This window comes from Podarcis pityusensis (genome assembly GCF_964106645.2).
Source record: "Podarcis pityusensis genome assembly, chromosome: 12".
Lineage (NCBI taxonomy): Eukaryota > Metazoa > Chordata > Lepidosauria > Squamata > Lacertidae > Podarcis > Podarcis pityusensis.
The window spans coordinates 39,514,625-39,541,745 of record NC_138037.1 but is presented as its reverse complement, the minus strand read 5'-3'; the positions used below and the strand labels follow the sequence as shown (position 1 = coordinate 39,541,745).

The window sequence follows — 27,121 nt, the reverse complement described above, 5'->3', positions numbered from 1 at the left end:
AAAGGAATTTGCAACTACAATTAATTACAAGCCTGGAGAATTTACAGCAGTTTTCATTTCATAGAATGCTCTCAGAACATAACAAAGAGAACATAAATGCAAAATTTGTGTGATCACTCTGAGAGAGATACAGCTTTCTTGTGGTATACCCTACTGAGAATATAGTACTGAGATTACAAACATGTATTGCTAATTAATACCATAACCCCAAAGCTTTGTATAGATGTTAAAGTGGGTGTTAGGAAAGGGCATGACTCGTTGGTTAGAGAACATGCATGCTAAAGGTCACAGGTTCAATCGTTTGTTACTCCGCAGAGGGATGGGAAATCTCTCTTCTGACGACAGAGTTACTGCCAGTCACTGTAACCAGTTCTGAGCCTGAAAGTGAAACTTTCTGTGTTTCTACCAAGCCAGCTGTGGCAGCATGTTTTCTGTGTTAAGTGGGGTAGCACTATTTCATGTGCAATATAAATGTTAATATATTTATTAACATTTGCATCAGCTGCAATGTAAATGTTAAGAGCAAAAGTTATAAACTGGAAATCCAAATTCAAATGGTTGTTCGGATTTCAGCTTATTGACCAGCCAAATCAAGCACTTTCCCAGCCATAGCCTCTCTCCGTATTTGTGTGGGGATAAAATACAGACCTCTCTTACAAAATTGATATACCGTAAGCATTACTGAAAATAATGTGAAGGGCATTTAAGGAAGCATTTAAGCAGTTAAGGATTTTTTTACGAAATTGCTGAAGACCCATCTAAGGTTGACAACAGGTACCAATGTATCTGAAAACTTCTTAAGATTGTGCATTGCTGAGTTTTCCCCAGTTGCACATACATTTGGGTCTGATCATCTCTCATTTCTGTGCCACATTTAACTTTATGTGACTCAAAATAGCGCTCTAATCTGAGCAATAATTTGCTAATATAATAACTTGTAAAGCCAATGGTTAAGAAAGAACCTGTTTGATCAGAAAGCAGTTTCTAACTGTAATTGCAACTATTGATTCCATACAAATCAATTACAATGTTGTGCCTCTTCCAATATTCAGATCCGAATTAACAAGTATTTCTGAAGCCTTCACATTTTCTCTACAGAAATGTGCTGATACTATCATTGTAATGAGTGGTATTCAACTAAGTTTTACTCAGAGTAAACCCAGTGAAATTAATAGCCCTAACTTAGCCATGTTCATAAATTTCAATGAGTCCAATCTGACTGAGTACCAGCAATCAGTCACAATGTCACTTAGGGATATAGCACTGTTACATTCGGCACACAAATTATTGTTTTACCCTTTAATTTAAAGGTATGTATGCCTTGATTAATACCTGATCAGATGATTAAATAAAAATAACTGATAGTTTATATATTTTCCATAAACACTCTTCCAAATAGCCGGCTGAAAATGGAAACCCTTTCCATGTCTGATTTCAGTGTATAAAATAAAACTAGTAAGTAAGTTTTGCTTGCATTGTGCTGGAGTGTTTTCTGTTCTCTATTTTGATATAAGCTTCATGCCCTGAGTTCTAAAAGTAAAATAAAAAGTAAAATTGGAATTTACTGCTGGGGCTTCTAGGAGGAATATTTTGTCCTTGCTATAAGCTAAAGAGATAAAGAAACTAGCAGGTGCAGGAACAGTTCAGTGATAGGCTACAAAGAAACACAATGCAATGACTGCTTACAAATAGTATACAAGACGAACTATTCCCCCCATCCATTAGTTTCATTAAGTTAATAAAATTAATATTTTATATAAAGTAACACCCCATTCCATTATACCATAGCAAAATATTATTCCACGTGTACACCAATGTTTTCTAAGCCATCTGTCCATAGCCTCTTTAAAATATAAACACACACCATTTATTCTGAAATTTGTACAGTTAATGAGTACATGCACCCTTGATTTTAGACATTTTCCTCTAATAGCCACGTCCCAAAACTTACTCAACCAGTCTTTAATTGCCAGAATATTGTGTTTCCCACTTTATTTGGCTAAACAAATATTTATTGCCACCAGCATGAGATGGATCAAGTCATGATGTTAATTTTGATTAATATTTTTCAGAATTTAGCCTAATAGTAGTAAAACAGTGGGTACCTCTTGTAGCACCATTTGCAGGGTGGGATCTGTAGAGAGCTTTGATCTATGTTGTGGCAGGTTCCTAATACTGATCCAATTCCTGATCCACAAGAGGACCTCTTCTTTTATTCCATGATTACTAAACTTTTTAAACCAGATCACCTCTTTCTATATGCTTGTTGACACTCTTAAGAAAAATTCTAAAAGGTCCATGAGAAAATATTTGTCCTTGTAGAAGCCATGCTGAGTCTTCTTCAGTGAGGCTTGTTCTACATGCTTAGTTATTTTATCTTTAACAATATTTTCCAGTTTTCCTAGGGCGTTCATTAAGGTAACTGGACTGCATTTTCCAGGGTCCTCCCCCCAGCCCACTTCTAATCCCTTTTAGAAATTGATGTTATATTGGCTACTTTCCAGTGCTTAGGTATGAAAGCTGATCTGAGGGACAAGTTACCGTATTTTTCGCTCTATAAGACGCACCAGACCACAAGACGCACCTAGTTTTTGGAGGAGGAAAACAAGAAAAAAAATATTCTGAATCTCAGGAGCCAGAACAGCAAGAGCACTAGTGAAAGCAGCAATCCCTCTTGCTGTTCTGGCTTCTGTGATAGCTGTGCAGCCTGCATTCTCTCCATAAGACGCACACACATTTCCCCTTACTTTTTAGGAGGGAAAAAGTGAGTCTTATAGAGCAAAAAATACGGTATATGTTTTTGTCAGAACACCAGCAATTTCACATTTCAGTTCTTTGGGAGAGCTCTCGGGTGGATGCCATCTGGATCTGGCGATTTGTTGGTTTTTATTTCATCTATTAGGCCTAGAACTTCATCTTTCATCCCCACTATCTGCCTCAGTTCCTCAGATTTAGGCCCATTAATTTCATTGCATCTACTTAGATATAACCCATAGATTCTCATTTAGAATTCCTATGTCTACATTTCCATACCATTCAGTTTGTTTGCATTCCAAGTTTTAGCCCAGTACAGAGAAGCAATTTGTGATATGGAGGTATATGCATTTTTAGAACACTAATATTGATTGCTTTTGATTGATATCTGTTTATCACCATTTTAGGTACTACATAATTTTTTGTTTCAGGTTCATTACTTTATCACAGTACTCTCTTAATTTATCCTTAACCATGATATTCCAGGAAAGATACCTAAATTGTTGTATGACGATTCAAAACAACAATGAATCCCTTTCATTATGATTTGGTGATTTGAGCATTTACTGTTAAAAGATTTTAACTGTATCCAACCACAATCTGGATACTTTTAAAAGTCTTTGTCAAGGACTGGATGTGCTTGACATATGCTTCCATGGTTGAAATCATATTCAGAATTCAGATTAATGAATGCAAAGGACACAAAAAGTCTAACTGGTCACCTATTTTAGAATGTGGACTTCGTTTTAGAGTTGATTGAGAAATCACTTAAAGTTGTGTACTTGGATTAAAATCAGTTTAATTTGGATTAAACAAGTATAAATACAGGTTCAGAATTTTAAATAGCTTGCTGATTACATTGTAAGAGGGTGATATCCAATTGTGGCTGTCTTCCAGTAGAATGGACTTTTGCTGGTGCGATAGGACTTCCCTTTTCCCCTCTCTCCCGCATGAAACAGTATACCTAAAATCTAATTTTAAGCCTTTGGGACTGTTCTGAACCAAGTGGTTTGTGAGCCACCTATTTATTCGTGGTATTGGAACTAAATAGTCTTAAATGCACAGATATTGTCTTAACTAGCTTGTGGCCTGTAGTCAAACTTCAGTGAAGTAATTGTCTTAACTCTTAAAGCTAATGCAAGTAGAAAGAGAAGGCAAACTAAGAGCAAAGTTATTCTGGAGTAGTGTCACTGGTGTCCACAAGACTGTATTGGATGAATTGGCTTAAAGAGTACAAGCTTGGGGCTGATTCACATTCATGCATATTTATTTTATCTGTATTAATTCCCAGTATACAGCCTTGCATCCAAATCACTCTAGATGTTGTACAATAAGATGAATAAATTGGCCATTTCAATTAAAACAAATAGAAATACATACATAGGACTGGAGCAAGGACATCAAACCTGCACCTTTATTGTCTAAAGGACTGAACAAAAAGCCAAACGTTCACCTGATACCTGAAGGTCAACCAAGTGAGTGGTAGATGAATTTCAGGTGGAAAGGAATTCCAGGGCTATGGTGGCACCACACACAAAGAAGGCCCATTAAATGTCCTCACCAAATTAACTGCTGCCAGTGGAGAAACATTGAGAAGGGTCTCCCTGGATGATCTCATACACAGCTCATCACCGGATAGTCATTAGCTGAACTGTAACGTAATAACAGTTCGTGAAATAATGCAAAGGGATGCAAAAGCATGCAATTGCTTGATCTGTGGTGGGTGCAGGTAATCACTTGCATGTGTTGGGGATACTGAGTGATGAAGATGCATGTGTGAAGTCACCAGCAATAAATATTGTGTGTCTCTGGGCAAGCCCACAAACACACTGAATGTTAAATTATTCCACCTTCAGCTGCACTCCTTGAAATAACTCTGTTGTATAACACTGTTATGTTTCAGGCCCCATGCTCTTTATTTCTAACACAATAATCTATTCTGTCCATTGCTGGCTGTTATAAATATTTTATACATTTCACCCCATTACCATTTTCTTAACACACTCTTTGGTATTTGTGTTTACTTCAGTAGACGTCAGCCTATATTTCTCTGTGTAACTTTGATGCTTTGTTCTGGTGTTATAGTAAGGTGTGGGTGCGTTTAATACACTTGTTTTTTCTGAGCATTTACCAATTTGTACTTTTTCTATGTTCAAAGTTCATAATGCTGCATTTTTCATTGTGCATGTTATGAAAGAATCATCTTCCTGTTGCCTATTTAGGAAAACTCCTTAAGTTTATATGACAGCACCCTCATTTCTTGTTTTTTAAAAATACATTTGCATTTGAGGTAACACAAGTAAAGATTCTGCCAGTCATACACATCAATTAATAATTAGCCTGATCCAGAAGCTAATTATGTTGCTGTACTTGGGTTAAAGAATGAAGGAGTAAGATGAAAGTATCTTGTATTTCAAGTTGTCCGGCTTAACTGGTCTCTGGATCACAGCCAGCATGTTTGTGAACTTGTATTCCACCCCCACCCCCCATCATTATCAGTATATAAGCATCTATCCCCTTGGATTGTTTGCAGACTGTTTCTTCCTATCTGCCAGTGTGGTCTTCTTCCTTCTCTAGCTGGTACAGCATGTGCATTATAGTGCTCATAATTATAATTATTATAGTTGCAAATAAATAATTTACCACCTTCTGTACTTTTCTGTCCCTAAGCACAGGTCTTCCTTCCACCAATGTGGAAGGTATACTAAATTCCATTTCAACCAGCGACCAATTGCTTTTCTAACTTTGGAAAGTGTTCAGTACCACGTTTTCATGTATTTGACTGTTCATTATTATTGTGAATTTATTTACGTGAACAAAGATAAACAGCATTAGACATTTTTTCTAGGTTATTAAGGATGACTATGTCTGCCCAGTTTCATACTGTCTTTGTACTATTGTTCATTTCCAACTTTTCATCACAAACAGTAGTATTCAGTCCTTCTCTCTGTTGGATGAATGCAGCACTGGGACAGGATGACAAGGGTCCTATTCTTGTAATATTCTTTCACCTTTAAGGAGTTGTTTTAATGCTCCTCTGCCTTCACTTTCACCCCTCCCTCAGTGCAAAACAAAAATTGAAGTATATGAAGTTCCTTACACTGTCAGATCATAACTCCTGTGTCGTGGTACCCTGTCCATTTCCCCCATTTAATAGAAAAAGGCTTCAAATGTCAACTTAGCCTATTGTAGCCAACATGATTTACATTCAAATAAACATGCTTAGGTTTAAGCCTGAAGGTTCTCTTGGTTAATCCATTTTTATTACTAGGTTATTTGCACTTACAGTCTGCAAGACACTTCATGTAAGATACCTGTCACCTTAACTATGGACAGTATCACTATTTACAATACCAGAAACAGAAGTACACTGGAGTCTCAATATGGAATAACTCCATTGAATGACTGCCAATTGTTACCTTTTGACATGTTGCTAAGGACCCCCTACAAATGGGCGCAATCTGGCTTTTGCTAGGCTTGTAGATCCTAGTCCTAGAGATCCGAATTATTCTGCTTGTTAGTGGCAGGCTCCCAAAAAAAGCATCTTCAATGAAACCTGTTCTTTGTGCAGAACTAGTTCCATGGAAATACAACGCAGTGCACATGCATCCGTGTTTACAACAGGCAACGTTGCCTGCCCAAATGTAATATTTGCTTGGAGCCGGGTCACCTGAACTGGCATGTAGACTGCAAATCTGCTGATACCCTGCCAACTTTTCGAAAGGAGAACTTTCACCTCTAAGGTTCCCCCCCTCGCCCCCGCTCCCAAACAAGAGTATACACAGGCGCACTACATCCTGTCTCCCTCGCTATAGAACCATGACTGCCAGCCATATGCTTCCATGCCTCGCAGGCACCTGCTCTCCCCCCCCCCCCCGGCGATCTCGCTGCCCGCACAGATGCCCGCGTTCTTCCGATTCCTACTTTGTTTCCAAGTCTGTTGAGTGCGCTACCGGAGTTGCCTCCCTTCGCCTTTGGCACCCGATGGGCGTGCGTGCGCCCTTGCCCTCTCCTGCTTAGGTCATGGCTGCTACCGGGCTGATGTTGGGAAGGCTGTGTGTGTGTGTGTGTGTGTGTGTTTGTTTGTTTGTCGCACGGTTGCAAGACTCTAGCAGCGCCTGCTGTTCCTTGCTTTCCCTTCCCCGGCTCCTTGATTCCTCTTCCCCTCTCCACAGACTCTCCAACCCCTGCGCGCCCTCTCTCGTTGCGCAAGGAAGGTGGCCTCCGCTTCTGCCGCCGCCGCTGTTTTTGGCCTGTCCCTCTCGCCAGCCCGTTCCGCACTCCCTAATCGTTTTCGCCTCGTGCAGCTGCCGGCGGCATCTCTTCCCCTCTCCCAGTTTTCGCATTGCTCCCTGTTATTCTGGGTATTGTGTGTAATAAATGCACAGCCGCCTCACACTAATCAAGCTGATTACAAATTCTTGCGCGCCCTGTGCCGGAAATCGCACACCCCTCGGCTCTCTCTTTTCCCCTCCCTTTGCCTCTCTCTCTCTTTCTCTCTCCCCCCCTCACTTTTAACCCCCTCCCCCTTCAGCCTTAACCCTCCAGCCCCCTTTTTTAATCCAATTCCCCTTCTAGATGTCCTTTCTCCCTTCCACCCCCCCTCCCGCCCCAGTTTACTCCACCGCCGCCGCCGCCACCTCCTCCTCCTCCTGCTTGTCTCTGTGTCTCTCTCTCCCTCCCAGGACGCGTCGGATGATCCGGGGCCGCCGGGGAAGAGCTCCAGGCAGCAGCAGGGAGGCTACGTCCTCCTCCTGTCTTGGGCTGTATACATATTTAAAAAAAAAAAGAGGGGGGAAAAAGCCGGTGGCCCTCGGTGTTATTTTGTATTAAAATGAGGAGGAGGAGGAGAAGGAAGAAGCGGCGGCGGCGGCGGCAGCAGGAGCAGAAAGCAATAGAGGAAGGAGCAGGAGAAGGGACGGCGGCGGCGGCGGCAGCAGCAGGAGCAGGAGGAGGAGTGATGAGTCAACTAATAATTTAATGGGGACAGAGAGAGAGAGGGAGAGCGAGCGAGCGAGCGAGAGGGAGAGCGAGCAAGCAAGCAAGCAACGAACGTCCGGGGGACACACACTCACACACACACACGCAAATACGCAGGCACACCACCCTGTAACATCCAGCAACAACCACCAAACCGGCCTAAATAACCATAATAGCCAGCCGAGGGACAACAAGAATTTTGAAAGCTCACAGGATTTATTTTGTTATTACTATTTGGGGTAACCTGATTTTCCCTTCTTGCACCCTCCTCTCGTCTTCTCTCCCCAGCTTTCGTTTCTCCCTAAGTCTTCGGAAGTAGATTTATTTTTTTATTTTATTTTTTTTAATTCTCCGAAGTGAAGTGATTTTTTTGATATTTTTTTTTTTACTTTTGGTGGTGACTGTTTCCTTCCGCTCCCCCCTCCCTCCCCCCCCAAACGCAATCTCTCTGGGTTAATGAGGAAGGGGAGGCATACTGCATTATTATGATGATGATTATAAAAAAAACCCCGAACAGCAAGGACAATAGTGAAACTGAATTTTAGTGCCTTTACTGGAACTTTTCTAATATCCTTTTTACGTTTTTTGCTATGTTTCTTTTTCTATGGAGGGTTTATGCAGAAAGTTTTTGGATTAGTTTTTGGGGGGGAAGGGGGAAGGGATGTCTTTAGCTGTATTTTTTGTGTGCCTGTGTCTTATTAGAAAATAATTGTAAGGGACAAGATCAATACATTTTCTGTTTTCAGAAATATTAGGCAGAAGAGCTGTTTCGTTTCCTCCTCATCTTCATTCTCTGATTTACACTTTTTTTGAAAGCAGAGTTAGACAGGTTACCACTTATCTCAGTTTTACTTTTCTTTTCCTTTAATAGAAACTTTTATTATTGGGAGCATTACACTTGTCTGGTTAATTTTTTAGACTTTTTCATTCCCCGTTATTGGAGAGACTACGATTCTCAGTACATTAATTGGAACCTCTGCCCTCCTCCCCCCTCCCCGCTTCTTGCCTCCCCCTCCCATGGCTGTGATGCTTTGCTTATGTGTTTCCCCTTCCCCAGAAAAATAGAATTTTGGGAGGGAGGTATCCTCCAGGTTTCCTTAATTTTTTTTGATTAAAAAAGGACTTAGAAAACATCAGACTTGAGCTTCTTCCTCCTCTTCAAGAGATCGGTGTGCAAAGGAAATCTCCTTTGTTTCCATTATTTATATGCTGTCAAGTTTTGAAGTGGTGAGTTTCAGGTCTTTTTATAAAATTTCGCTCAAAACTGCAGTGTTCCTGTTTCTAGATAGTGTTTTGCTTCTTTGTCTCTTTAAAAGGTCACAGTGAAAGCTTGGCCTGGATTATGACAGCCATATGGAATGGATAAGAACAGAGCCTCTCTTAAATGTGATTAAGGGGTTTTATCTGGAGAGAGGAGGAGGGGAAAGAGAAGAAAGGGGAGGGGGCTAACTCTCGAAGTGTTGAAGGTATAATACAATACTCCATTCTCCTAGAGGAAGGATGGCTCTGACAGCTGAGTTCCATTTTTTTAGAAGAAAAATGCTTAGAATGTCATATTGCTATGTTAGTAGTGCACTTAGGAAATTGTACCTTGAAACTAATGTTTGTGCTGGAAACTTGTGCATAGAACAAATGCTTGAAGGTGAAACAGGAAGAAGCTTTTGGCCCTGTCATCTTCAGAGTTGTTATAGGCAAATCATGCTGACAGTTGCTCATTACTATTTCAGGTGGAGGTTTTGATGAACTTTAGCATAGAGTTCAAAATTAGTAAATTAGGTGTTTTATGTGCACACAATCTTGCTTTGCGACACAAATCTTTTTACAAGGTGGCTGAGCTAAAAGGATGCATAGTGGGCGGGTCTTCAAAGTCCAATTTAAAACGACCTGCTCCATGTGTTTAGGCAATACACATTAAATGAATGGTAATCTTATCACTTTTGTTGGTTGGGCAGGAGGTAATGGCGAGCTGGCTTGTGATGGCTATTCTTTCTAGCAGGTGAGTGTTAGTTTTTAGAGAGTGACAGGGACTTGCCTGTTTGAGTACAAGAGAAAAACTAGAATCTCAGACAAAGTGTTCTGGTGAAGCACTACCAAATGCTATAGATGTTGGTAATTTAGATGTGCAGTTTTGGGTTAAATAGCAGTTAATGTAATGAAAAAGAATAATCTTGATTAAAAAAAGTGATTAAAGTAGGCATATTTATTGTTAATGAGACTCATAACCAAAAACAGATGGGACCACAATCAACGGTAAACCTTTGGTTCTCAGCATGTCACCCTAGAGTGTAAGGATAAATAACCATTATATTCTAAACTTTATAGTTATTCAGCTGGCATTCTTAAGGTTGCATCTAAACCTTCAGATAAACACAGTGTTCATGCAAGACAAAGCAATGTATGATTAAACAAGAAACAAATTACAATAGGGATATACAGCATCTTCACCAAAATGAAGGTTTCGTCAGAACTGGAGAAGTGTAATTGATTTATTCTGCATTCTGTATTCACAAGTCTATTTCTTTCTATTTAATTGTACCTTCCCTGCCCCCATGTTTGAGTGTTTATGCTCAGTGGTGTAAGTACTGTTTCATAAATGACTGGTCACCTGTTCTTAGAGATCATACTGTATGTATATATATATGCTATAACATGCTATATATATATATAATACACCAGGCATTGTAGATAAACCTTAATTAGGAAAGGTGGCAGAGACCATATTTTAAAGTAAGTATTCATCCAGAATGAAAGTACCATCGAAACCCTTCACACATTTTCAAAGGAGTCAACAGCTTCTTTCCCTCTCTCTGTGACATGTCAGTATTAACAGTACTCATCTGTAACTTTTACTTTGTATCATTGAACATTGCGATTTAAAAACGAATTAGCAATCATGGTGAACTGAATTAAAATTTCAAATGCAGTGGTGTCTGTTTCAGTACTGAATATACTGTAAGTTGTATGTAGTTTTGTTATTTCATTTCACATCTCTTATCAGTGTTCTAATATTTATCCAAAATGTATCAGGGATTTCTTTTAAGTGCTGAAAGGTTTGTAATATGATTTCCCCAAAAAGTTGTGATTGTCCAAAGAGACATGTTTTCTCCACGTGACTTTTATAAGATGTGATAGTTGCCCTAGCATTTCTTAACTCTGCTGTTGAATATGGAAAACACATACCTACATCTTTTTATTTGTTGTCGATCAACCTAATTCCTAAGTTTAAAAAGTTAAGCTACATAAAAGAAATTCCCAGAGACTGTTGAGCAATGGGAACCTGGGTATTTTTATATATTAAAAGATACGTATGGATGTATCATATTACTAGTTTGATCTGTTGCATGCCTAGTTGAAAGTCTTATCCTCTTTATTCCTAAGGAGAAAACAATATACGGCTTCTCTTTATTAAAGAGAAATATTTTGATAAAGCAAGAAATTTGGTGCAAAAGCATAACCTTACAACATACACCTGAGAGACCTATAGCAGTGGGTATATTACTGTGTGAATGCTACTTAATCAGTCACACCTACTATTCTCACTCTTGAATTCTTAAGATACAAATCCTGTATATACTGTACATCAGTTAATGTATTTAGTAGGCTTAGAAATTCCTAAGATTTTGAGATAATTTGACAATGAAGCAAATTTCCTGAGAGTGTATTTTTCTTTAAGATACATATTTAATATTATGTGAACATGCTATACAGATGTATCATGTACATGTGTAAAGCTGCCTACATAAAACTACGCACGCGTATACAACACATATATATTTTTTTAAATCATGGCAGGTGATCTTTAGAGGCGGGACTGAGTATGGATCATTTGAACGAGACAACTCAGGGGAAAGAACATTCAGAAATGTCTAACAATGTAAGCGATCCGAAGGGTCCACCAGCCAAAATTGCCCGCTTGGAGCAGAATGGGAGCCCGTTAGGAAGAGGAAGACTTGGAAGTACAGGAACTAAAATGCAAGGAGTGCCTTTAAAACACTCTGGACATCTGATGAAAACACATGCTAGAAAAGGTAACACGATAATTCTGAATATGGAACATTATTTTTTTAAAAAAAAACCAATATAGTGTCTTTTAGAAGAAACATATTTCCAAGATTTTTTAAAAAAAATTGTATTTCAGTACTACCTTTCTGTACTACGTGTATCTCATCCTGGCATTTGGAATGTTGAACTGTATTATTGGGTGGAGCATTTTTATGGGTGGAGTCCTTTTTAATAGGGGAAAAAAGACTCCTTACCTTCAGATTACCCATCTTGTTGAGAACCTAGTACTACTGCTACCAGTCAAAGATAACTCTTGTAATAAGCTCGTTCTGTGTGGGGCATTGAGCGAAACACTTTTATAGCTTGTGAATTAATAATAGGTTCTTGAAAAGCCAGATTTCTCCTTCTACTCTTGACAAGAGTCCAAAATTGGAAGGTTGACTGCATTTGCTAGTTGGCTTCAAGAAAGTGATGCAAAGCGTTTTTGGTGTTCAGTGGAAAACTCCTTTATGATGACCATTTTTCGCACTTTGTTTCCTTAAGTACAATTCATTACTGAGCAATGAACAACTTGGGTGTCATATTGTTCAATGACTGGTTTGCTGTAATTAGACGTTCTCACAAGAAAGAGACACTTTTAGAGCCGGTGACTGATTGTGGTATGTGTGTGTCTGCGTTATGTCTTGTATTATGAATATTTTAAAGTAAAATTAATAGTATACATGATTTTTGTGGATCATACACAACAGTCATGTTAATTTATATCTAGATGTACTGTATATAATTTGGCTTTTGTTTTAGCACTCCTTTTCTCAGTATAATTGCTACTAGTTTATAATTCAGATTTCTTCTTGCATTTACTAAGCAAAATACAAAATTTAACCAAGACAATTAAACACAGAGAGTTAGAAGGCAATGGCATTTCATTCTGATGCATAACATTTATCATACAATCATTTATTTTTTCCTTGGATTGGCGAAAACAAAGAATATATTGATCTTGGAATGAACAGACACAGCAGTCCGTATTGTTAGATCTGTATCTATTAAAAATGGAAAAACAGCACTTCAGCAAATTCTTTGGCCTCTGCTCATGATTACCCTATTTATTGATTGTTTGCCAAGAATGTATGCATCTTAAGAAAGCCAGGGTAAGGCATTAAAAATATAATTTATTGCTGCTTTTTAAACAGAGTGCATTAATATTATGCTGTGAAGCACTGGGGCTATATAAAAAAGACTTTCTGACGCCTGCAAACATATAAGTTCCATAAATTCCTAAATAGGAGATTTCAGCTGTCTCTGGTATTATGTGATATTTGCACAGCAAACTTTAATGCCAGGACAGTTTTAGACAAGGATTCTACAGACTTCTCTGCTTCTTATGGCAGACGTGCTGTTTACATAGACTCATAAACCTTCGGCAAAACCTCTAACACTGCCTTCAGGTTTAAATCATGCTGTATTTTTAGCATTGAGCACTGACCAGTGCTTTCCCCTTTAATACTAGAAGGTTATAAAGTTGCTGCACTTGGAGATCTTGCCAAGTACTTGCAAGAGTGATCAGCTAGCTGAGATTGTGGTCTCCTGTCTAGCATTTTTCACATTTAATAGAAGGGCACTTGTGACAGGTTGTTGAGATTTAACATCTGTAGTCAGATGATACCTTTTGGTAGCTACAGGGGGATATCAAAAGAGTAGTCAAGAAGAGGCGCTGCTTCTTTGAGAAGGGCATTTGTGTTTTAAGTGCTGGAGCTTGCAGGCCTTTCACACAATAACAACACTGACTTCCCCATTATAATACAAAATACCACAATAAATCTGTATTTAGCACAGCTGGGGGTAAATCCACGGTGCTTTAGTTGGGAGGCTGTCTACTCCCCCCCCCCCCCAAATAATGTAATTTTCTTACTTTGCGGTCAGTAGGAGGGAAGTATAGAGTAAGCACAAGTTGATACTGTATTTCTAAAGCATGCAAAAATCTGTGCAGATTCTGCAGTTAGGCTTTTAATAGTCGTTCCAATCCCATCCAGTCCCCTACTCCCATGCTTTGTGTATTTGGGTAGTGATGGGTCAAAGCATATTGTGAAGCAGATTTTATCCAAGCTCTGACAAGTGAACCAAGGAAGAAACCAGCAATTTACATTATGATATTCATGCTCTAGTCTTTTTTTAAAAAACAAACAAACCAAACTCAACTTCCTGAAGCATCTTGCTATATAAGATGCAAATTATTGGCAAATGTTTAGGTTTGTGGTCTGTGCTGAACCTATTCAGCAAACCAAGAGAAGCTTGTACATCTCTCTGAGCAATCCTGAAAGGATTGATTTGCCAAACTGATTTCTCTGGTGGTGAACTGCTCAGTGCAGAGGTAATTCAAACGGAGCCTTTCGCTGTAATCTGCTACTGTATGTGTAAGAGAACCAAATCAACAAAGAGATTCTATAGTTCAAGTTACCTCAATGTCTTCGATAAATCACTTTTACAAGTGCAGTATGCGTTATATACCTTTTCCAGGATTGGTTGACTTCTGTAAATGTAGATAGGGCAGTGCTTACAGAGGCATTAACGTTGTAGGACTAATTGGCGATCCTGGGCGCCCTGTTAAAGTAACCTTTGCCATCATTTATGCTAAAGATTATGCCCTCCTGGCAATATGCCATGAGACATCTCCCGTGTAGCGGCTGTTTAACCCTTTCAAATCTTGTCAGTAAAGGGGTCTGATCTGCATCACTGTAGGTAGCCAGAGTTCTGCCTCTGGCTTAGTGGGATGTAGGGGTTTATATTTACATGCAACTTCCCTCTCATTTAAGTCATCAGTTGTAATTTCGCAAGAACAGCTCCTTCCTATAGCAAGTGAGTGATACTTGTACGGTGCTGCGTGAACAGTGGGCTATTACTCCAAATCTAGCTCAAATGAAAGCGAAATTTTAAGAGCCACAAATATTCCGATGTTTAAAAAAGGCCTAGCCTGTTTCACTGGCAATGCTGTCATCTCATTGAGATCAATGAGAGATGTGATGTATGATTTATAAACCTTTTCTTCATCTTGATACATTGGGACCACAGCAATGTAAAAATAGTCCCTTGAAATTAATTTAAAAAGAAAAAGGGAAGTTAATTATGTGCACACATGTATGGCACAGTATTTATTTTTTTACTAGTTAGCTGCTGATATAATGGCAGTAACTTGGGTTACAGTAAATGTGACATAATTAGAATTGTGTAGGTGTGTGTGTTTCTTTTCTTTCCAGAATGTGTATCTTGTTAGATGTAACTTGAGTGTGTCCTGCTTATTTCCAAACAGTAAAAACAATTAGCATTAGATTGGGTGGGGTTTGGGTTTTGGGGGGGTGTCTTTTGCACTGTTTTGTAAATGTGAAATTTGAAGAACAGCCAGACAAAGGTGAAATTTTGTGACAATTAGTAATTCAGTATTTTTGGCACTACTAGGGAAGTTTTATTGTAAACAGAATTATGTTGATGGCATTGCAATGGCTTGCTCTGAAGGCTTCTGCAGAGTATGTATTTAAGTAGTCACATTGCAGACGCTCACAACAAATCAGATAGGACAACCAACATTATTTCTCTGCAGCCAACCTCACTGTTTCTATAAGCAGGTACTGAATTCTAGAGCAGATCAAGACCTGTACATACACCTGTTACAGCATTTTGTAGATGTATGCGTGTGATGTAGCCTATATCTGGCAGGAATCTGTGGGTAGGATTTCAGCTGCATAGCATTTCTTTGACAACCCATTCGGAAAGTACATGTAAGTAACAAGGAAATTTTGATTTCTTAAAATTGTTGTGTTACAGGAACCATGCTTCCAGTTTTCTGTGTAGTGGAACATTATGAAAACTCCATTGAGTATGATTGCAAAGAAGAGCATGCAGAATTTGTTTTGGTAAGGAAGGACATGCTATTCAACCAGCTGATTGAAATGGCATTGCTGTCGCTTGGATATTCTCATAGCTCTGCTGCTCAAGCAAAAGGTAAACATTTCTTGATAAATTGCAAAACAGTCTTCATTTACTTTTAGTGGGGGGACTGGGCGGACAGGGTATTCCTTATTTTCAGATACGCTGTGCTATTGCTTATAATCGGCAGCCATGTAAAATGTATATTTCAAATTTTGCATTGCATTTTTCTTAGTATATATTTTGCTCGTGTGAAACATTGGAAGTATGGCTTTGTTTTTAAATGCCTTCAGTGGAGTAACAATCCTTAATAATCTATACCACTGAAGATCCATAAGGAAGAGATACGTTTCAGCAGGTGGACAGTTGAGAAAGTTAACCTTCCCCCGCCGCTCAGGACTGAGCCATCTCTTATTGTTTCTTACAGGGAAATTTACAAACGCATGTTTTTCAGTATAGTAACTCGCTCAATATCCGCTCATCTGTTAATGTAAGAGGAGAGGACATACGTGGTTGACTGTGAATTTTAAAAATAACTGTAATATAAAAGAATCCCGTAATCATGGGTTCTTTTACCTGTTTTCTTAAAATTACCAGCCCCACGATTGAAACCTCTTTTCCTGTAATCTTTCTGTCTGGTGCAGGACTAATCCAGGTTGGGAAATGGAACCCAGTTCCTCTCTCCTATGTGACGGATGCCCCTGATGCTACAGTAGCTGACATGCTGCAGGATGTTTATCACGTGGTCACACTGAAAATCCAGTTGCACAGGTATGTCACGCAGGGTGGCAGTCTAGAATTTGATATATTGTGAATATTTAGTTCCTGCTGAGTTAAGGCAGGCCACCCTTCAGAATAATACCTGCATTCTTTTGTTACTGCAGTTCTTCGGGACCCACCCCACGCCCCAAAATATTGTAGAAACCTTATATTCACAAAGCTGCGATTCATAGCTTTCCTTTTGGTATCTCATTAAAAGTATATTGCATTTTAGTCAATTAAATGATGCATTACAAGAAGGCATTTTACATAAAGTTTACTTAAGAGAAAAATATTTTTGCATATCATGAACAGCACCATCTGTGTGCGTTTTGAAAAAAAAAAGAATGACTTGTTCGCTCTTATTGTTGCTGTCGAGGTTTTTTAAATTTCGCTAAACTAAAAGTGGGGGAAGCTAATATATTAATTCTTTTCATGATCAGTCGTGAGAAGGCATTACACCTTAAATTGTTTTACCAAGCGCATCAGAGCAGGAAGGTAGAAGTAACATGAAAAAATAGTCGCCACATGCAGCTGATGTATAATTCATGCATCAATACAGCAGATGTGTTGTATAAAGTAATTAACTAATCGGAACAATCAGGAGACTGAGAGCAATCTCCAGATGCATCTGCTTGATGCACAAAATGAAATCTGTCTGTCTTAAAGGAATGTTCTGCAGCAGAATGCAATCTTGTAATAATCCTTTTTCTAATCTATGTCTCAAATAGTTGCCCTAAACTAGAAGACTTGCCTCCTGAACAATGGTCTCACACAACAGTAAGAAATGCTCTGAAGGACTTACTGAAGGATATGAACCAGAGTTCATTGGCCAAGGAATGTCCCCTTTCACAGGTACTTAGCATAACATGCAATAAATAATAAAACACCACAGGCAACATTGATTTGAGGTTCTACAGACTGTTGCTGCTGGAATCTCTTGCCCAAAAAACGCAAATTTGCATTACTGCCTCATCAGATCTTAAAATGTAGTGGATTTATTTTTAAACAACTATTCAGGTTTAATCCTGTGAAAGACATACTGAAATAATATCAATACAAAGCTGGAGTTCGGTGCTTTTTTATGTCAGATATTTGAACTGCATTATTGTAACTTGTGTTAATAGAGCACATTGGGTGTGTGGCAGTAGTTAAACATGGTCACACCTGCTGCTGAATTTGAATGTTGTGTTATATCAAACCAAACTAGTTTAGTATGCTAATTTATAAAAATAAAGAGTCACTTCAGTGTTTTGTGTGAATGTATGATGTGTTCTAAACATCTACAAAAGAAAAAACAAAAAATTATTAGAACAAATCCAAATACATAATAACAGTATAATGAGCAAGACAGATTCCAGACATGCCACTTAAAAGTGCTTTTGAGCTCTTTCCCACTGTTGGTGTGCCTTCACGAAATAAACGCAGTGCTAGAATCAGATTGTTAAAATATTGTAGACGTGCCTTCCTGCATGCGCATCAATTGCATTTCAGCTTTCCTGTGGTGTCGTTTTTGTGCCACCTGTGAACAGGTGCTTTCTATTTGCAGTGCTTCCTTTTAGTTCAGTGCCCAGTGTTATTCCATTATGTGAATGGCTCATTTCCATATTTTAACCTCTCTTCCTTGTATAGAAATACCTCTTTGGTCACTGTTGACAAGCAAGATTACCTGCTTTCTCCTTTCTTTTCTGTAACCAGCGGCATGTGTCCAGTGACTATTTGAGTCACTATTCTCCACCCACTTGCTCTCTGGTGCAACCCAAGAAGGGAAAATGTTGCCGATTTCACTGACGCTTCCTCACCTAAATTTCATTATATTATTATTACTTGTGCCTACAGTGTGTGTGCGTGTGTGCGGGCATACACACAAACCACGTACCCAATTTTAAAAATTAGATTCATTTTGCTCATGAAATTGATCAGGCTTTTCTCCAGACTTTTTTCTACCAGCTTGCCAAGATTCCCAGAACAGTGAAGCAAATAACAGTGGAGATGTCAGATAGAAAAAGAGGCTTCACATTTGGGTTTCACCAATCGACTCATGGGTAGAAGCAGGGCTTTTCTCCCCACAGCTGGAACTCACTGGAACTCAGTCCAGGCACCTCTCAGCTGAGCGCCATTGCTATTATAAGAGATCAAAGGAGGCGTTCATAGTGAGTTCCGGCACCTCTTTTTCTAGAAAAATAGCACTGAGTAGAAGGCATTAGACAATATAGTCTCACGCACCATTGGGCAACCCTACAGGCAATGCAAGTGGGAACTGTCTCCCATACTAGCTAAGAAAGGGCTTTTGTGACCTTTAAAGCATAACTTGTAAATAGTAATGAATGGCTAATTTATATGATGCAAAGCTTCCCAAGTCGTTATTGAACTGCTTGAAATAATCTTAGCTTCAGAATGTACAAAGTATGTTAGCTCAGAAATCTTTCGAACAACTGTTTAACTCAAGACAATCTTGTTATTTTAAATATTGTAGATAGAGGCTAAAATCTGTCGGTTTGAGGAAACCAAAGGCATCCTCGATATTCCATGGCAGGGACAAGAATTAAGCTGATCATTTCCTGAGCTACAGATTTTATTAGTTTCTATTCTAGCTCTGTGATTATTTCTAGCCGAATTGTTGGTTTATCTATAGGTTTTATTACATTTGGGTCAGTAGGGTGGCTGGATTTTTATTGTGTTTAGGATATCAGCCTTAAAAATACATACTTGGCAGTGAATCGTACTGGAATGGATGGGTCTTGTTTCCACATAAATCTTGCCTGAGCTTGGATCTTTTGTTACTCAGAATTATCTTGCCTATAGTGAAGCAATTTCATATAAATAATTTATAATCAAAATGGACATTTTATATATTTAAAATATAGCTCATATGCCTCTGCTGACAGAAGCTTCTCTGATTCAGCAGAGGTTTCCATCAGTGAATTGTCAAGGAAAGTGATTTTTGCCAGTGTCCCCTATTTCCTATAACACCTTTCCTGCTGCTTCAAAGGGTCCCCCAACTCTCTGGGGGAGATCGGGGGGCGGGGGGGGGGGAGAAAGGGAATCCATGAAAAATCACCTTCCCTCCCCCTCTTCCACTGACTGAATCAAAAGTGCACTCAATCAGCAGAGGAGCACCGTTATATACAACCCATCTTCTTCCCTTTCTGAAAGTCCTTTAGAATAAGTTTATTTAGACAGAACATGGGTATTTAGGAAGGACCGTATTTTCCCGTCTATAAGACACCCCATGTATATTTTGGGGGACTCAGATTTAAGAAAATGGGGGGAGATGGCTCAGAGTATAAGACACCGCCTAATTTTTGATATTATATTTTAGGGGAAGTCTTATAAGCGGAAAAATACAATATATAAGCTTCAGAGATACACTAGAGTGTGGCTTTTGTAGAGGAATCAATCACTGCTACCTTTAGTAATTAGAAACTATTACAGCAGTATATTTGCAAGACTCAACTGTGCACAACCATTCCTTAGCTTTCTGGATGCATGTGTGGACGTTGAAGTTAAGGAGGTCACATACAGCTCAGTACCTGGAAAAATGTGCGAGAATCGTGTGAAAAGGGGAGGTTTCCAGAGAAAGAATAGGACGCATGTTGTGAATATACATTGCTCGTATGCATATATGCGTCCTTTGTGAACTGTTCTTAAACTGTCTGCACATTTTTAGAGAATATGCAACACAACATGATGCATGTTTACTCATAAGTAAGTTTACTTTCTTTCCTTGAGATTTACTTGGAAGAGTGCACAGAAATGTAGTCACTTTACAACATTATCTGATAACGTGAAGGCAGGAGACGTGCAAGTCAGTTATCTGAAGAGGCAGCATTTTACATATTTTGGTATCTTATTGCAATCTAGTTGCAGCTTGTCCACAAATGTAGATATGATGCAATGCTAAGCTATATTTGCTTATATCTGTACCTTTATGTAGCACTCCCAGTATAAGCTGCAATTATATAAAGAAATAATTTTTACTGTAAGTGCACTTGAGAGCACTGAAATCAAGAATCTGGAAAACAATACATATTTTACAGTAATTTAGATCAGTCTATATCTTCCAAGTTTTATATGGCAAAACCAGGATATAACATTATATATATATTGGAAATGTTGTATTTCAGTTTGATTTGCATGGTTCATGATGCTGGTTTTGTTACACCTAAAAAAGACAATCTGTTTGTCGTAAGGATTAATAGTTTTGTAATGAAGGATATTACCTTATTGAGTTATCCCAGACACAAGCACCATGAGGAGAGAAAAGAGGGCCCCATCTATGGCTGAGATGGGTTTGGATGGATCCAAAACCATACTTTGCATCAGAAGCTATGAAGAATTATGGCCATTGCCAATCAAGCTTAATTTACCCCATAATTATTTTTTTTAAAAAAATTTTGTAGTTTGTATGATTCTGGGGTTTTGCTCCATGTATTTATATGGCTGTCAAGTTCTTAAGACTTTCCTAACAGCCATAATGACTTTTTGAATGAATAAATAAAAGCCGATGATCCATTTTATCAAGGTTCCTTGCACCAAGCAAAATTAACTTATAGCTCTTGGGGCACATCAGCTCTGCTTTGCTTTCCTCCCCAGGGTTTTTTTAGTTTGCATTTCATCCTAATCATTGTAAAGAATATTTGAGCTTATTTAGATACAGATATATGGGGAAGAACCCTAGTTTGATTACTTTTTTCCTATAAACTGTTTGGCTTCAAAAATAGATTTAAAATGTGTTTGTTTTATAACAATAATTTTGGAGTGAAGTTATAATCATTTCCAGAGGGATAGCTGTGTTGGTCTCCCTGCAGTAAAAACACAGAAGAGTCTTGTGGCACCATAAAGACTAACAAATTTATTATGGCGCAACCTTTTGTGGATTAAATGTAATCCTCAGTTGGCAGGTATTTATACACATGGACATAAAAGAGTGGGAAAGGTAATAGTTGGGAGTCAAATGGCAATGAAATGCAAAAAAAAAAAGAGTAAGAACCAAATTATCACAGAGCATCCTTTTTCTACTTCATTGCTGTTTAACTCCAACTTTTACACTTCTGCATCTGTGTAATAAAGGTAAAGGGACCCCTGAAAATTAGATCCAGTTGCGGACGACTCTGGGGTAGTGGCGCTCATCTCGCTTTACTGGCCGAGGGAGCTTCCGGGTCATGTGGCCAGCATGACTAAGCCGCTTCTGGCAAACCAGAGCAACACACGGAAATGCTGTTTACCTTCCCGCCAGAGCGGTACCTATTTATCTACTTGCACTTTGACGTGCTTTCGAACTGCTAGGTTGGCAATGGGAGCTCACCCTTTTGCGGGGATTCGAACTGCCAACCTTCTGATCGGCAAGCCCTAGGCTCTGTGGTTTAACCCACAGCACCATCCGCATCTCATCTGTGTAATAAATACCTGCCAATTGAGGATTACATTTCATGCATCTGATAAACTGGACTCTTAATCTACAAAAGCTTATGGCATAATAAATGTGCTGGCCTTTGAGATACCACAAAACTCTTAGTTGATTTTGGTATAATCATTATGTGTGGTTTGTGAAGCAAGTGCCTGGGCTTTAATTTGTTATTTCTGTGCATGCATGAAACAGTGGAAACTAAAGCTGATGTTTATTTGGTCTAGTCTGAATTAAGGGCGGGGAGCAAGGAGAAAGTTGCAGTATTAGAACTGGGCGTTTTCTATCTTTTGTCCCCTCTGTACAGTGGTGCCTCGCAAGACGAAATTAATTCGTTCTGCGAGTTTTTTCGTCTTGCGAATTTTTCGTCTTGCGAATTTTTCGTCTTGCGAAGCACGGTTTTAACGGTATTAACGGTTTTAAGAAAAAGGAAACAAACTCGCAAGACGTTTTCGTCTTGCGAAGCAAGCCCATAGGGAAATTCGTCTTGCGAAGCAACTCAAAAAACGAAAAACTCTTTCGTCTTGCGAGTTTTTCGTCTTGCGAGGCATTCATCTTGCGAGGTACCACTGTACTAGAATGTTGTGAGAGATGCCGTTGTTTATCCACTAGAAAGTATGCATACAGCAGTTGTGCAAAATAACTTCTTACCTCCACAGCAGGTTGATCGAGAGTAATATTGCCCTGTTGTTCTCATACATATTGTTTGCATAAAGAAGTACAAGATAACTTACAAAGTGCAACATAGTGACTGCATGTATGCTTTTCGGTGGATTATTAGAATTCATTATCAAGGTCTAGACAATCAGGATCTGTATATAAAGTTTTGTAAGAGTGCTTAATTTTGCATTCAGACTTTAGAAGGGTTGGGGACAAGGTGCTGACACTCTCCTTCTCCAAGGTAGGGCCATGTTAATGTATAAACTGTGCTCCATAGGCCTGCACAAGATAGGAAGAACAAGTCTTGGTAGTGTTAATTGCCTTGACGCCAATGAGATGTGTTGAGTTTGGTGACAGGGATAGCAGTTTGAATTATAACCACTTCTTTCCTTTTTCCCAGTGCCAGGTATTCCTGCTAATGCCTTAAATTATGTGAAATGCTTTGTGTTGTAAAGAATTATGCTTATATCAACACAAATACTTGAGAAGCAAGGTGGGCATCTGCCACTAAACATAAGCAGCTCTCAGGATGGGACAGGGGACGCGGGTGGCGCTGTGGTCTAAACCACTGAGCCTAGGGCTTGCCGATCAGAAGGTCGGCGGTTCAAATCCCCATGACGGGGTGAGCTCCTATTGCTCGGTCCCAGCTCCTGCCAACCTAGCAGTTTGAAAGCATGTCAGACTGCAAGTAGATAAATAGGTACCGCTCCAGTGGGAAGGTAAATAGTGTTTCCATGTGCTGCTCTGGTTTCGCCAGAAGCAGCTTAGTCATGCTGACCACATGACCCGGAAAAACTGTCCTCAGACAAACACCGGCTCCCTCGGCCAGTAAAGCTAGATGAACGCTGCAACCCCAGAGTTGTTCGCGACTGGACTTAACTGTCAGGGGTCCTTTACCTTTACCTTTAGGATGGGACAGAGCAGGGTGTGAAGGAGAAGCGAAGGGTGGGGAGATTGGCACAATGCGGATACACCAGTGAAGCCACTAAGAGTAATCTCTCTGTTCAGCAGCTGACCAGTGTATGCCTGTCAGGGAAGGCATTGAGAGGGGAGAGCAGGTCTGTAGTGCTGGGCACCAGCCAATGCGTAGAACATGCAAGGGGCCTGCTGTCAATTCCCTGGAGACTCAAAGTCCTAGGCTCTTTCTCCTGACTGCAGCTGCTTTGCTGAGCATGGAAGTAGTGGCAGAGGAACAGGGCTGGCCTGAGACATTTGGGCACCTGAGGTGAACAACAAAATGGCACACACACCAGGGAAGAAGAAGTGAGCACAGATCTACATCAGGAACCGGGGGGGGGGGGGGATAAATATCTACATCAGAAACAAGGGGGTGAGAGAAGTTCTATACAGTGGTACCTCAGGTTACAGACTCCGCTAACCCAGAAATAGTACCTCGGGTTAAGAACTTTGCTTGAGGATGAAAACAGAAATCGTGCTCTGGTGGCACGGCGGCAGCGAGAGGCCCCATTAGCTAAAATGGTGCTTCAGGTTAAGAACAGTTTCAGGTTAAGAACGGACCTCTGGAACGAATTAAGTACTTAACCCGAGGTACCACTGTATCAGGAATGGGGGGTGGAGGTGGGAATGAAATCAATCTCAACTGATGGTTGAAGTGGGAATCAAAGGCTGTCATGGGATGGAAAGAAGCCCACTCTGAATAGCACTGGGTGGGTGCAGAGCCCAAGAATAGGGCAGCCCCCGCTGGCAGGTGGGAGGAGATCAGCAGTGTCTCCTGCATAGACACAGCATGGGAGGGGGGCTGACACTGAGGGGACAGCAAATCTGGCCTCCAAGGAGCGTGCGACAACCATTGCTACTGCAGCATGAGCAGTTGGCAATACATGCTTTAGAGTGCATACATTCTGCTGCCTCTGAGGATTCCACTCCCTGAGGTGGTCGCTTGACCTTGCCTCATGTTCTGAATAGGCCTGAAGAAGTGGAGCAGCATCCTCCATTCACCTTACGTTCTTCCTCTTCCCGTATGGATTTATCCGAGAGGAAGAAGGCAAGGGAATGGGCAATAGTGCTGAGGAAAAGGTGTGCCCACTTAAAAAGAGGACTATCTTGCCCAAAGGCCCCCCAAAACACGAAACCAAAACTTATTCCTGGTTATGGTATATAGGTACTGACTGCCTCAGTCTTCTACATATTACATAATTGGCCTTCAACTATACTTCAACCATAGAAAATAATGTTCAACTTGAAGAGTTCACATGTTGCTGTGTGTGCACCTACATGTGTTCACAACGCTTCAACAGCATCAGTCATTTTATATCTCAGCAGTTGTAATAATGGTAAAAACCAGATTTGTGATTTCAGCTTGAACTCTGGCATAAGTGAATCCTAAAAAAAAAAATCTAATAGGAAAATGCTCTAAAAGCTAACCTCTCTCCCCCACTGTTGTAAAAACTGACAAGGTACTACAACCCTAATCCTTGCCTCCGCCTCTCCCCATATCCCAAGATAGACATCTCTATCAGCAGGCCATTAGGCAATTTTTGCTTGAGGGTTTGGAACAGGTAGTTGCCGATTCTGTTGTCTAAGGCCTGGTATTTCACATCCCTTAAAGCTTTTAAAGGAGGCGTTTTTATTTCATTAGCAAAATCAAATTGTGTCAAAGAGCAGCAATATACACCGCTTGCCTCAAGCTCTAGAATGGCCTTGTGATATCATTAAATTACAGTGCATTTTTATGCACAACACAGCCTTTTTATATCACCTTTACAGATGTTTATACGTTTCAGGGTTCCCCCCCCCCCCATCATTCCAAGCAACTTTATCCTTGGATAGAATATTTTACAAGAAGGTTGTCGTTTTCTAAAAATTCCTATGTTAAAAAAAGGGAGGGGGGCATCTGCAAAGTATAAATTGATGGGCCAATGTAAATCAAGGACCCTAGCTTGCATGTCTGCTTGTGTGATGAGATGTTTCTTTCTGAGTCACATTTCCTGATTGATTGATTGATTGATTGATTGATTGATGTATATACTGTCCCTCATCAAAAGATACCAGGGAGGTTCACAGAATAAAATACAAAGATAAAACACAAGTAAGCAATTAAACCAAAACACAAAACAATGCTCCCCATTCCCACAGACACATTTAAAAGGCTGTAGAATATTGATTATAGTGATATTATCTAAATTTGAAATTGAGAAACAGAAACAAGAAACTACTACGAGCTGAGCCCAAATCTTCCAGTTCTAAAAATTGGGGCTTTTTTATGACTCTCTCAAAACTCTCTTGTATTTGCCAAAAAGAGGTGCCACAAGCAAGGAGCGCTGAAGTGAGAGAGGACTTTAAAATTCTACATGGCTCTGCTACAGCATCCATTCCTGACTGGGAAACAAAGTTCCCAGTGCTTATCTGCTTAACGGACGGAGCTGGGAGGCGTGGGGAGCATTTTACGTATAGCAATAGATTATTCTAGGCTTTAAAGAATACTCCTTTACTGTTGCCGAATTGCTCCCTGCCTCTGTCTGCAGTTTGCCAGGGTATGTTTTGGGAACGTTGGGCTAATGGAAATAGTGGTGGTGAGGAAAATTTTATCTGTTTTTGTGTTTTCAGGATTTATTGGCAAACTCTCAGAAAGACCTCAAGATCTGTTTGTTTATTTTGTCAGAGTTCTCAGAGAAAGCTTACGTAAAATGAGTTAATTACGAAGCAAGTTTGTGGGGGATGGTGCTTGCCCATCTGTAATTGCTTAGATAAAGTTGGTGGTGTGTCCATTTCCACACTATCCGTAGAATAACAACATCCTGTAACCAATCAGATTATCAGAATTCTCTTGCCTGTTTCGTCAAAATAATGCCAGGCAAGAGTAAAACAAAGTTCTGAGTGGAGGATAGTAATGGGGAAAGAAACTAAAGGGGTATCCCACTGGAACATAGTAAGAAAATCGACCAACACAAATGTGGTTTATTAAGACCTTCCAATTACTCTCTTTTGCAATCCCACCCTTTGATTCTCCCTCTCCTCTTTTACCCCTGAGCAACCATGGAAGTACTAACCACCAGAGTTAGATTACAGACACGCTTGAAAGAAAACTTTCGTAATTATCCCCTCATTCATTTTTTTAAAAAAATATTAGGTTTACAATAAATTTATGCACATGGCCAGAATAGTAGAAGAATATCTAGTGGCCTTAAAATTCTGTCTTGCTCTTCTACTTTTTATTGATGCTGCTCCTAATTCTTAAGAATGGATGTGTTATGTTTGGGACACTTCCATTCTCCTCCATATTGCCATTTTAGCTTGTTCTCCTGTGGAATGTTCTAGTACTTTCTCCTGACTTGTTAGATAAGCCGTTTTCAGTATTTTTATGGGAAGAAACATTAATAATGCCATATTCACGAGGGTAAAATAATTAGAGGTGTGCACCAGTCACAAGATTCAACTTGCATCTGTAGCTTTGGGAAGCAGCCCAATCTGTTTCAGAACTGCTCTGTGCCTTTCCAATTCAGATCTAATTCATCAGATTAGATCTGTTAAAAAATGAAGCTCTGTTTCCTTCCCACCCATTTCACTCTAATGGGGAATTCAAAAATGGTTATAACTTTTCTTTTTCACAGAAGTGGATGAAATTTGAAAGCAAAAGAGCCCCTCTAGTTTAGATTAAACCTTAAAGGCAGACACATC

At 39.6% G+C, this 27,121-nt stretch overlaps 1 protein-coding gene across 28 annotated transcripts in view; it reads left to right on the top strand.

Moving 5' to 3' along the window:
* The window catches only part of SATB1 (SATB homeobox 1), a 117,363-nt gene that overhangs the window by 18,357 nt on the left and 71,885 nt on the right, over positions 1-27,121 (top strand). For 9 of the 28 annotated variants that reach the window (XM_080974688.1, XM_080974692.1, XM_080974691.1 and 6 more), the window contains exons 1-5: positions 7,404-8,961; positions 11,527-11,762; positions 15,556-15,732; positions 16,302-16,428; positions 17,148-17,271. In XM_080974688.1, the coding sequence (XP_080830814.1) occupies positions 11,552-11,762; positions 15,556-15,732; positions 16,302-16,428; positions 17,148-17,271 (639 nt within the window). In that variant the 5' untranslated portion in view covers positions 7,404-8,961; positions 11,527-11,551. Of the gene's footprint in view, positions 1-7,402; positions 8,962-9,686; positions 9,731-11,526; positions 11,763-15,555; positions 15,733-16,301; positions 16,429-17,147; positions 17,272-27,121 lie in introns of those variants that run through there. The other 19 variants (XM_080974700.1, XM_080974699.1, XM_080974698.1 and 16 more) reach the window with 11 other exon arrangements.